Source organism: Apteryx mantelli, chromosome Z (genome assembly GCF_036417845.1).
Source record: "Apteryx mantelli isolate bAptMan1 chromosome Z, bAptMan1.hap1, whole genome shotgun sequence".
Lineage (NCBI taxonomy): Eukaryota > Metazoa > Chordata > Aves > Apterygiformes > Apterygidae > Apteryx > Apteryx mantelli.
Window position 1 is genome coordinate 58,998,353 of NC_090020.1, and position 13,315 is coordinate 59,011,667.

General features: G+C 37.9%; 1 protein-coding gene across 3 annotated transcripts in view; it reads left to right on the forward strand.

Annotated features, from left to right (window-relative positions):
* FCHO2 (FCH and mu domain containing endocytic adaptor 2) overlaps positions 1 to 13,315 on the forward strand; it is an 86,019-nt gene that overhangs the window by 66,590 nt on the left and 6,114 nt on the right. For 2 of the 3 annotated variants that reach the window (XM_067316196.1, XM_067316197.1), the window contains exons 18-23: positions 2,223 to 2,326; positions 3,472 to 3,601; positions 8,326 to 8,437; positions 9,069 to 9,224; positions 11,478 to 11,610; positions 12,880 to 13,079. In XM_067316196.1, coding sequence (XP_067172297.1) covers positions 2,223 to 2,326; positions 3,472 to 3,601; positions 8,326 to 8,437; positions 9,069 to 9,224; positions 11,478 to 11,610; positions 12,880 to 13,079 — 835 coding nt within the window. Of the gene's footprint in view, positions 1 to 91; positions 602 to 2,222; positions 2,327 to 3,471; positions 3,602 to 8,325; positions 8,438 to 9,068; positions 9,225 to 11,477; positions 11,611 to 12,879; positions 13,080 to 13,315 lie in introns of all 3 variants that reach the window. The other variant, XM_067316195.1, reaches the window with a different exon arrangement.

Genomic DNA, 13,315 nt, shown 5'->3' on the forward strand with positions numbered 1-13,315 from the left:
ATGTTGAATATGTTTTTGAAGTCTGGATTTGTATTGGAATTTTTATCATTTCAGTGCTGCTCCTAGTTTCAATTTTTCCCTTTTCCTTCAGCTACACTAAAAGAGCACGATAGGACCTCCTCCTCACCTACCACTGATTTGCCTGGGTGTAGAGTGTCTCAGTCTTTGCTTGGACACCAGAAAGAGTCTGGGTCTAGAAGCCCATCATCACCAGACTTTACCACTAGTGCTTTGTGCAAATCTGGTGTTACAGCAGCACCATCAGGGAGTACCAATACTTTGTCCTCTGTTTCGTGGTCTCAGAGTCAGTGGATATCTTTTGCTGATGAACTACTTACAATTAGACACACAAACGCAGACAAGAAGGAACCCCAGAGATTGCATTTAAAAACTGAAAATGCCTGCCTTGCCTCTTCTGCTTTGCTTGGGAATTCTTCCAACAGCTGTGCTTCTGAGGATCAAAGTGACCTTTTCAGTAATACTATATGCCATGAAAAATTATTCATTGAAGAAACTGGCACTGCTGCTGAAATTTCTTCCACGTCATCTTCAACTCTACTGGACTCTAGTTTAGTGTCTTCTTGTGTTCATACAAATAAGGGTATGGCAAGCATGCATTGTGTACTGCTCTTTGCTAATAACTGACTCTAAAAAGCAAGCTTTGGTGATTTTTCTCTTCCTTATTATTGCTCACCTGATGTTAAAATTAACTCATCTTTTCATTTATACTGTACTAAACTGCTTATTAGTGCTGGCTTTCTTGAAAGTTAGGACATTGAAATAAATATTCAGCTTGAAAGAAGAAGGAAAATTCAAATTTTTCAGCTAAAGGCATTGCTTTTTCTTAACGATATGGAGCTTTGCTTTTCTAGAAATAGAATATATTTTTATGGGATGTCAGAGCAGTGAGAGATCTCAAGGATTAAATGATTGGATATGCAAAAATAATTGCATTCTTAAATGGCTTTGTATAGATATTTTCAGATTAAATACAATGACATAATTTGGATTAAAAACTGTACCTTTTGACATCCAGTATTTTGAAATGTAGATGATACTATAGTAATGCCACATACTATTAAACCAAAGGAAAAGTACATTTGGGCAAGTGTGCCATGATTCTTGCTATATACCTGTGATATTGCAGCATACTCCACCCAGTGTTTAGCATGCACTGTCTACCTTGGGCATAACAAGATGAATTTTAAAGGAATGGCTGATATCTCAGAACTGAATTTATTTTTGGCGTTAGTGTTTGCAACTCTAAGGTGGGATGTGGTCAGTACTGGCCAAATTTATTTCTTCCCAAGTCAGCGATGAAACTCCCTTACTTCAGTGAGAGCAGAGTTATGTTGAATGGCTGGGAAAATTCTGTACTTAATAGTTGCATTTAAAATAACTTTAACTGATTTAATTTAAAAAAATCCCAAATAATTTGAGGGAGATATGCTGTAACTATATAGTCATATATTAGGGTTTAGGTCTATTTTGAAGTTAATTTTAGATCTGGCATACTCATTGGATGGCATCTAACATTTATTTTGAAGTACAGTTCTGTTCAGAAAAGTGACTATGTAAAAGTGGCATCTTTGTACTGCTGCTCACCTCGCCATCTATTCGTTGTTTCTATTAGGTTTAGAAGGACATGGGGGCAGTAATTTCTTTGTTTTTAAACACTTTTACCCTCATAGCCTGGCTAAGAGATAATGAGTTACTGTGTTCTTGCAATCAACAGAATCATTTCTTAAATTCTCTGTTACATTGGTGCATACCTATTGAAGGCAACAGGATTTCAGAGAGCATAATTTGATGTAAACAGAGTTATGCCGTTGTCAACCAGGACCAAATATAGTCCACTGAATTTTCCATTTATGGTGAGACGTGAAAGACTGTCCTACATTCTGAATCCGTATAGATTACACAGAAAAGGCAGCTGAGGTAAAACCATCTTTTTACGTACAAACCTCTGAGGATAGTTCATACAGAATCATTTGAGAGCAACAAGAAAGCCCATGATGCCACTTTTAGAGTCACTTTTCAGGGTATCATAGGGCCCCATTTTAAAAACTATTTTGATTTAGTGGTGAATCTTACAAAATGGGGCTTGTAAAATTGGAGCTTTAATAGAAGCACAGCTTCCAGTGATTCTGTTCAAGTAAGTATATATTTATGTTCAGTGTGACTTTTCTAATGTTGATTTCCTTAAATTTGCTTTCTTTCAGCAAGGCCCACAACTCCTCTTTCTGTAGGCACAATTGTACCCCCTCCAAGGCCCGCTTCAAGACCAAAGTTGGCTACAGCGAAACTTAGTGGAATTAATGAAATAGTATGTATTAATTCTCCATTGTAACTCAATTTCAGATACACCATTCACTTACACTGTTACAGTGGAGTCACTTTCCAGCCATATTCAAGGAATGGCATACCTAGATTTTCAACATGGCAGAATAGGCAGGGAAGTTGTTCAAGAAGGCTGCGAGTTGTCTTTGTTGTATGTCACCTCACTGTCCAGTTCCCACAATCTCTATAAAAGGCAGATACTCAGTGATAAGTGTGATAGAAACAAAATTTAAAAAGTTACCTAACCAAAATAGATGCTTCAGGAATTCCAGTACCTTTTAGTTAGATGAATCTAGAAAAGTTTAAATTAATACCCTAACAGTTAAGTGAATCATAAAATCGTCAAAAGATTTAGGGTAGAAGGGACTTAGACTTGGTCTCTAGTCCAACTTTCTGCTCAAAGAAGGGCTGACTTCCAAATTGGATCAGATTGCTTGGGGACATGCTGAGTTTTGAAAATCTACAGAGAGGAAAATCTCACAACCTCTTTGGGTAACCTGCCGCAGTGCTTAACCACTCATATGATGAGGATTTTTTTCATTATGTTCAATTGAGATTTCCTTTGCTATAGCTCTTGCACCTCTGAGAAAAGCCTGACTCCATCTTCTCTGTAGCTCCCTTTTAGGTAGTGGAAGACTGCTGGTAGATCCCTTCTAAGGCTTCTCATCTGCAGGCTGAACAAACCCAGGTCTCTCCACCTCTGCCCATCTCATCTCTTCCAGCCACCAGCTCTCTTAGTTGTCCTCTGCCGGCCTCACTTGCAGTTTGTTAGCAGCTCTCCTTTACCTGGGTCAAACCACATTTGCTGCTCACACACGCAGGGCTGTAGGCTTAGGTTCTGCTACTGTCATGTAGCTCAATCGTTTACAGGCTGTTACGGAATCAAACATACTAGACTTGAAAAAATAATAATAATCTATGAAATCATGGAATTGATTTCCAGGGAAAATGTACATTCCCTGGTTTACACTGAAAACTAGGATAGATAAAGCACTGGAAGAAATACACTACAAAAATACTGTGGTATTGATTGGGGAATTAAATGAAGTCTTTTATATATTTCCAGTCTTTTTTCATCCTTTTAAAATCAGTTTCTGCCTGCCTAATGCTCTTGTGATCTGTTGTGTTAAGCCTAGGCCATTCAGCCCCCCACTGACCTCTAACTCAAGTCCACCACCTGCAGCTCCCTTGGCACGTGCAGAGAGCATTTCCTCAATATCCTCTTCTGCTTCCCTAAGTGCAGCAAACACACCTACAGTTGGTAAGTTATGTTAACCATTTTAACTTATTTCTGAAAGGGCATCATAAATCCACTACTAGTTTCTACCTGTTAAGAAAAACATTCTCTTGTAGTAAGTTGTTCCATTTGTGAGTCCAGTCTAGGTACTTCAAGCATCCCTTGAAATACCTGCTTCTAAATGACCCTGAGAGACGGAACAGCGGATTTGATTACATTAATCTGTTGATTTAATTATAGCATGTTCTTTGGTGAAATATTTTGCAAATTAAAATACTGTATGAATTCATATTTGGTGTGCCGTATATCCATTCATCAAGCACAACATGTTATCATGTATTTTTCTGGAAGATGCTATTGTATAGGTTTAGAAATGTTTTTGGATACTAATAAGTTTGAGTGAATATACTTGTTACAAAAATGAGTTATTTTTATGCTTTTTTTGTTATTTTGTTATTGCTGTTTCCAAAAAATGAAACTGATAAATCTTTTTCTTCAATAGTGATGTATGTGAGCTAAACAGAGGTTAGTAAAAGCAAAAACATGGAAGAGATGAAGATGAAAAGCAAGTCAGTCTTCATGTGCTGCCACTGATTTCAGAATGTTTGCTCATGTATTCACAGGATCGGAACTTTAATTTAAGTCTTTCAGTTTGATAACCAGTGTTGGCTGTATCAAATCTCAAGGAGACTTTTTAACTTGTTTCTTTAGCAGAACTGAAGGAAGTACAGTGTTTTATTCTTGAACACTAGTAGCACTTCAGTGCTAAGTTAAATCAGACTAAGTTAACAGTCAGTTATCTGCAAATACATTATTGATGCCATGCCCTGGCTCAGCACCTCAGGAAAGCGGGGGCACGGCTCCCACAGGGAGTTGTGCATTGGCAGCCACGCAGCTGCTTCTGCACTGTGCCAGGCCTGATCAGGTGAGCTCTGCCCGGCCTGAGCGGCCTCAGCGCTGCCACTGTTCTGTATCAACCGGTTTCCCAAAGAGACCTGAGAAGCAGCAGGTAGATGCATCAAGATAACTGATTTTTGGATGCAGTCAGCTTCAGTCCATCCAGGCTCATTTCCTCAGGTCTCAGCACTGGTGGCCAGAAGTCGGTGGCCAGCAGCATTAGTAGCTCTAGATCCGTCTGTCTGCCTGTGTGGGTGTGCGTGTGCGTGCACAAGACCCTAAGAGGAGCCTGGCAGCTGTGCTAGCAGCCGTCCGGAGATGGGATGGGAGGAAAGGCTAGGAGGGGAACAGTGATAGGGGGAAATGATGAGGGGAGGAAGGAGGTAAGACAGAGGTGTGTGCTGCCACGGAGGTGTGAAAAGGTTAGTGACGTGGCCTAGCACAAATATGCAGGGCCAATTCTGTCTGCAGTGATTGTATGAGTTAATCCTGGAAAGCTGGGAAGGGCAGTGCAGATGGCTGAATGACGTGGGGGTGTGAGGACATACTCTGCACTATTGTCTGTATTATATGGGGGTTTTTGCACAATCCAATGTTTCCCTTACCCCATTAGTTCTGAATAATGGAGAGTTCACTATAATTATCTTGTTCCAAGGGAGCTTTTAGGCTTGTATGAATAGAACATCTATTTCTTTATGCTTTACTCTTATTTTCATTTGCGTAATATTTTTATATATATTAAATTGTTTAACATCTATTATTGCTTGAAATATTTCGTTTTCTTGCAATGTTTTGTTTCATTTAAATATAATAGAGGATGATCTTTTGATTGGAACACTTCCTACAATTGAAAAGCTTTGTGAGATATCACCAGGTATTGTACTAGAAGCAGACTTACACGTTAACTAATCATCCTAATGCACTACACCTAATAAATTTGTATTTATTTTGACACAGTTATTCCAGCTATTTCTGGTGTCTGACAGATATAAGTAGCTTTAAAGCTCAACTACTTAACAAGTTATATGTTGCTGTAATCATCAAAAGTTGGTATAAGCACTCTTACACATGTAATCTTCCATCCCCCCAAAACAAGGTGAAACTTGGTCTTGTGTCCTTAGTTTTGTATCACTTCTTTCATTCAAGAAAAGGGGAGTATATTGAGGTTACTGTGACAGTCCTTATTCTCACAAGACAAGTAGGTAAAAACTTTTTTGTATTTACATCTAATGCAAAGCTGAATTGAAGATGCAGACAATATTTTTTATATTTTTTTATTTTCAGCACAGCAGTTTTGCTATTATTAACACTGCCTGAATCTTTGCTCCTAAACTGAACTAAAACCATTTGATCAGATTTATTCAGTTAATCTTGCTGCCTTATTTGCCTTTGATATGACCAATAATAGGGTTTTATTCTGCAGTTTTGCTACCTCTTCAACTGTGTCAATGCAACTGTTTCATGTGCTTATGCCATCAACTCTTGTGCCAGCACAGCTGACGGGCTGCTACCTGAGGTCAGGGCTGGGGCGGGAGGGAATCGAAGGCAGCTTTGCTGGTGCTGACGACACATCCTAGGTTTGGACCCTGCAGCTGGGCTGTAGCCTGAGGTGGAGCAAATCCGTCTCCCCGCGGTCCGGTGACATCCCATCCGCCAAGAACTCGCAGCAGGAATGGGGTGCCCTGAAGCAGTATATTGCTGCGCTGCGTTGTTAGGCTTGTATTTTCAGCAGCAGGACAACAAAATGATGACTTCCAGAGTTGATTTCAACATAGTTATGTTTGTTACAAGTTGTTGGTTTTTAGAAACCTTAGATCTTTATGAAACATAAAGGGCAAGGAAGAGTGCGGGCAGGGCAAATAAGAGAAGCCGTCTCATTTGTAGTGCCTTGGATGCATCTCAGAGGAATGCTTATACATGCATATTTGTTTTGGTGTTCTCAGAGGAATGTGAAAATAGCCTTATTCCTGGTAAACTGCACTCTTCAGGCAGCCAAGAAATTGGTATTTGTCTCTAGCAATGTAATTATATATTTGTGTTACTCTGCACGGTTTTCAAATATCAATATAAATTTAGCTACAAGAATATAAGAAGAAAAAAGATTTTAAAATAATTTATAACTCTGTAAAAGATCGCCTACCATCTGCTCTGCAGTTGTCTGTTGCCCCTTAGTAAACTAGGGGGAAAAGACAATGAAATACTAAGGCAGCTGTGGTGCCACCAGCTTGTTTGCCTGCATGCTTTGACTTTGGTGCAGAATACGTCTGCAGTTCAGTACTTCACTAAACAGAATTTAATGAATAGATCTGATTGTTATTAACTCATGATTTTATCACATCTTTGGTTTTTGAAATCCTGATTTCTGGATTTCTAAGACTACTGAGAATCACAGCTTTTACTGCTAGTTTTCAGGGTAAGAGGGAAGACTTTGGAAACATGACCCATGTGTACTTTGAAAGAACACACAAAAATGACATACTGTTCATACTTAAAGTCAGTGTTTTGTAGCCAGTGTTACAATATTTCTTTCATCTAAGATTTTCTGGTTTTGAACGTTGGAGACTAGAGCAGTCCTGTGGATCTAAGAAGGCCGAAATGTTATACTAAGGGATTTTTTTCATGGTGCTGAGAAGGGTTCAGAACATTTTACTACCTTAGGCAAGAAATGAGGTGGGAGACTAAGGTATGATAGTAGCAGAATGAGACCAGCTCCCTTCTTTTACCCTCCTTTTGTTACTTCTTCCACTTATCCCTGATTTTAAGCATAAAGTCTCCTATTAGACACTGAAGAACGAAGTCTCAGCTTCCTCTGTGCTTCTGAAAGAGCTTAGAAGAGGGCACAGCCGCTATTTTAAAGTAAACAGGAGTAGTTTGGCATTGGCAATATCTTATGGAAGCATTTTGTTTCTCCTTTATGGCACGAAAGAATAATTTCTCTCATTTTGCTTATGGAAAGATTCTGCCTCCTTTGGGATAAATATACTACATGACACAGGCCTGTTCAGCAGCAGTACAAGAAGTTAGTGTAATGCTCTCCACTATGCTGCTCTGCTAATAAAAAGATGAAAAAAGTCCCATGACTTGCCAGTTTTGTCAACTGTACACACAAACTTCAAAAAGCCTTAACGTGAGGTCAGAATTGATTTTAAGCTTTGAACTGCAACTCTGCTGTGTATGCACAGGCACCTGTGAAGGCTGACGCAGGCCTGGCAACTGTTTGCCTTGTAAACTGCTGCATATTTCCCAGGTGCCTCTGAGCTATACCCAGAGTCTTTACTAGGTAAACATTAAAAACCTTTGTAAAATATTTTTCCAACAATTTCTGCTTGGAGATTTTAATCGCTGTTGTTTGCTGAAATAGTTAAAGAATGCTCAATAGTTCACTTAGGTGGAGTAATATTAATGTATTTATATTTAAGTTCATACAATAATTGAATTCTTGGTATTTCCCTGACCATTTTATCATACATTTGTCCATACAATAAACATACAGTAGGGATTTTATTTTTTTAAAGTAATACAGTTAATGTCTAATTTCCTTTGGGTCTGTTGACTTCAGTTTCGCCAGTGGCCATTTTAATGCAGTGTTCCTCTATCGCATATGTATTTCCTTGTGTCTGTCCATTTACAAAATGTCGTACTGATAGTCCTGTTCTCTTAGGCTGCTGAGCAGTGTTTTCATGGTGTGATTGTACTGTACTATGTTTATATTTTTCTACACACTTTTCAAGTAATGCTTCAGACTCTATTTGATTGTAGTAACCTTGTGAAAATGACAGATAGAGTGAACCATTTTGAAATCTATTGATAAGCGTTTTTAAAATTAAACCTATAAACTGTATGTATTCTAGGTGTTTCACGTGGTCCCAGCCCTGTCAGCCTTGGAAACCAGGACACCTTGCCTGTTGCAGTAGCCCTTACTGAATCTGTTAACGCCTACTTTAAAGGAGCAGATCCCACAAAGTTAGTTAAATAGTGAATTGTTTTGAATGTAACAAGTTACAATAAGAAAATACACTGTTTATACTTAAAACATTTGGGGAGAAAATATACATACATTAGAAGGGGGATTCACAGTTTTTTCCCCCCTTGTGTAAGTGACAGCAATAGCTCATAGCTCTTTATTGGCCTCCGTACCACTAGGAGTTAGTATATCCCTGCTGTACAAGAATATAGTCAATTTGTAGAAATAAACTGCTGATGAAAATGAGAAGGTATTTTATTATTGTTCAGGTAGGTGCTATATGTAAATTCAGGCATCTGAAAGCACCTCATTCACTCTCTCACATCCCTTGCTATGCAAATTAGGCCTTGACTAAGCATAGCTGTGCCATGTTTTCAAAGCCTGAAAAATATCCACCAAAACTACTGTATGCTTAACCAACTCAACTTTTTTCTTTACATATAATTTCATCTGATTACCAAGTTGAAAGCGATAGTACATTGTCACAGTGCCAATTACCCTCATTTAAAGTTAATTTTGTGTTTTAAATTCAGCTCAGATTCTGAAAGTACAGTGATTTGCTTTAAAATTAGTATTAAAAATAGGCAGTTAATGCCTTGCAGTAAAACTGATGTCCTCATTCTCTTCTAGATGTATTGTGAAGATCACTGGTGATATGACAGTATCATTCCCAAGTGGAATTATTAAAGTCTTCACCAGCAACCCATCTCCAGCTGTACTGTGCTTCAGGGTAAAAAACACAAGCAAACTAGAGCAGATTCTTCCAAATGCACAACTTGTATACAGGTTTTGTATTTTTTTTTAATATAATTGTAAACCACATGAGTTTAAAATGTGAATTGTTGTATACTTAAATCAGAATTCTCTACAGTCTTGTCAAATTGCTTATATATAACTATTAACTTGATTCCATGAACTAATCTTTTTTAGCTCAGTTTCTCTCCACTGCCACTTTTAAAAATCTCAGTGATGACTGGACTTGAAACTAGTACTTGAATATAACAGGAGACATAAAAATAGTTTGCAAATACAGTGGTGTTTTTTACATGCATTTCATTTTTTTTTAATCAAACAAACTATAGGAACAAACAACATAATTACAGATACAGAGAAAAACTAGATGTCAAAACTAGGACACTCTTACATTGTCATATGGATTTCTTTATACAGGAGTAATGATAGTAAGATTAAATGATGAAATAGCAGCCTTAAATGGAAGACAAGTAATAAGAGCTAGGCCTAATCTTATTTGTCACTTACTAGTGTATTTTTTAAGCCATATCATTTTTACAGTAGATGAGATCCATTGTGTAACTATATATCTCAAGTGTATAGCAGCATGCTTTGGAGAATTCTTAAGAAACAAAGACATGGGTTTGGTAGAGTAATTGTTTAAATTGCAACATTTGGACACCTTTTCAAAAAAATAAAAACAATAAAATCAAGTTGTAATTATTAGCAGAAATCTATTTCAGCTGAGCAGGTTCTATTGCATTTAGTGGAGAAATCATTTGGAAACCAGTTAAACTTCTGGGTGCTGCATTTCTAAAATGCTGAAATAGCTGAGCCATATGCATCTATTCTTGTTTAATTTCATTTTGATCATTCATACTTAATGTTTCAGCATGCAAAATTATTTATCACTTTTTATCATAACAGAGTTTATAACTGAAATGTTAGCAGAGCCTTATCTGTGTGAATTATATTGAAAAAGTGTATTGTGGAAGAATGTGAAAATGTCTAGTATTCTTGTCCAAGTGTTTGTAATGTTTCACCTTTAATTAGAAAGGATGCATGTAACGGGTATTTAAGTAGTTAAACACATATGGTAATAATTTGACTTTTCATCAAATACTGCAAAGGCTATCATTTGCTTAGCATTCATAGAGATGAAAGGTTTTAATGGGAGTGATACGTGTGGAGATGACAATTTCTATTTTGGATTGAACTTGGATGTGGAGCAGCAGGAGGATTTTACTGCTGGTTTCATTTATTTAAGTTGTGGAAACACCCCTTAGGGATAAGTAAGTGTTCATCTATGTATTTTACTACAAATGGAGACAGCATGAATCACAACACAGTATTGAGAACCAACTCTTAAGTAATTGCACAGGCTACTGGTATGCAAGTCCCTGTTCTGGGGCATTCATACCACTGAGATTGGATCCACTGTGTGCCAGGTGCTGGTCGTCAGCTTCCCTCTGCACGCACGCTCTGCAGGCCTCCTTAGGGATGTAGGTCTTCACTGTATCCGCAGATGTTCAGCGGAGCTTTGTGGTTCTTAAGTGATTTGAACTTTGTTTCTGAATCACTTTTCTTAAAAGCTTCACCCTTACAATAAGCCTGATGCAACCAGTGCTGAAAATATTCTCAATCTGCAAAACATCCTTTCATGCTCCAATAGCTCAAAACCAGGATTCTTCATGTGCACTCTTAAATACATACAGAAATGATATGATAAATTGTAACTAAGATTGAATGTATCTATCACTAGTTTGAGATAGTTATTGAAAATAATTTGAAAATTGCTTTCAGTTGATAAAATGTAGAAAGCTTTGACTTTACAAGTATGCGAAGGTATGGAAATGCACATACAGCACAAATCTTAATTCAGTGCATTAATGATGTTATGCCATAACCAAAACTGATTATGATTTTACAACTTATTCCAAATTGGATAATACTCCTTTTCAAAGACTCCTTTCATCCTCTCCTCCCACACATCCTCACAGCACCTGTTTGTATTAAAAATTTGTTTTATTGAATGTAAAATCCAAATGCAGCATTAACTGCATCTGGTGATGCAGATCATCACTGGAGGAAGCTGACTGTTCCATGACCTGGAAGGAAATTTCTACCAGATACAATAAGCAGTTAATTTGCCTTAATATTTAGGCAGGTACAGTTATGTGTTATAGAGCATTAGAACAAATTCTTGTTTGAAATAGTGAAGAACTGGAAAAGATCTAGGATTAATTTTAGACATCCAAAATAATGAAACTCAATGTTGCAATCTGATTCCTGTCTTTTTCTATGTAGTGATCAATCACAAAGTGACTCCAGTACTAAGGATTTCTGGATGAACATGCAAGCTATAACTGTCTACCTCAAGAAATTATCAGAGCAGAATCCATCTGCATCCTATTATAATGTGGATGTTTTAAAGTATCAGGTAAATACTTTTTTCCCCTTTGGAGTTATATAAGAACTCTGATATAATTCGCGTATAGAAATGAAATATAAAAATTGTTCTTTACTTGCTAGCGTGAAGATGAACTGTCATCCTGCAGCTGGGTGATTCTGAGTATGTCACTGTTTCCAGCCCGCAGGGTCTGCCCAGGCTTTGTGTATTTTCTTGTTGTGCCTTCTCATCACTCCCTGGGAGTCATGACTTGTTTCAGCTTGCTCACACTTCACTCCAGTTCATGTGTGCAAGCTTCTAATATTGCTTCTTTAGGTATCTGTTAGCAAAGTGAAGCTTTACACTGAATTTAAAGGCATTTATTTGAGGAAAAGACAGACTCACCCCAAAGGGAGGACAGGGATTTGCTAGGCCTGCTTTGAGATGGTTCTACTGCTGAATCCACTATCTCTAAATCAAAAAACAAAAGAAGCTAGCCAGTGGAGCTGTTAATGCCATCATAGTTTTCCACATCCTCCCAACAGAGCATAAAATCTTGGCATACTGAATATATAAAGAGAGCATTAGGTACATGGAGAATTCCTGAGGAAGGTGGAAGGAACAAAGAACATTTCCTTGGATTGCAGAAATGAGTATTGTGAGAGAATGAGGTTTATTTGAGAACTTTAATGGTGGGGGAGAATGAGGCATTGGCATGCAGAGAGGCCCTGGCAGATGGAAGCAGTTCTGGCCTGGCAAGGAAGGGGGCCCTGGGCTGCAGCAGATTCCTCAGGCAGATTAGCAGGATTGTAGAGGTGCAGGAGGCAGTAGCATGAGCTCAGCTACAGAAGCAGCAGCATCCAACCCTCCTGCAGCAGGAAAATACTGCTTTTAATGGGCAAGAAGTGTTTTGCTAGCTTCCTAGCAAATGACAGGTATTGCCCTCTGCTGGTTGGGCAGTTGAATTGCTGTGGCACACAACGGTTAAGGATAAGGTCGTTTTGCCCCAGCAATGTTTCTTGTGTGAAGCAGAACATAAGACAAAAACACAGTTACTTTGATTTACAAAAGCCAGGACAGGAAAGAGCTTCATGGGCCAGAGGAAGGTTAATTTTTTAATTTAAAACTAAAAAGAAAAAAGCAGGAATTACTTTAGCCTACAGCAATTTTTAGAATTCTGAGATTAGAAGCTCAGAAGCCAATTGTTCTCTTGATCTTGTGTCAGTATTTGGGATTGTGCTTGTCACCATCATTCCATAATTCTGCCCAAAAGTAGAGAGATTTTAATTAAGCTGCTTTCAATGGTTTGCTCTTTTACAGGTATCTTCAAATGGCATCCAGTCCACTCCGTTGAATCTTGCAACTTACTGGAAATGTAATGCTAGCACTACAGATGTGAGAGTGGATTATAAATACAACCCCGAGTCTATGACTGTGCCTAGTATGCTGTCTAATGTACAGGTTGTGGTACCAGTAGATGGAGGAGTAACAAACATGCAATCACTTCCACCTGCAAAATGGTATTATCAATACTTTTATTTTTATTACTTCAAACTCATGTTAGTGTATTTATTAGGATTGTAGACAGCCTGAAAAATCTTGCTAGAAGAAAGAGCTAATATTTTTTTCTCCTGATAAAATACATAGTATCAGATGTTTAGGACATTGTTTTGGTCCAAAACAGATCACATACAGTCAGTTCATATAAACTAAGTCTATATGCACCTATTCCAACCTGTATAATAATACAAGCCCT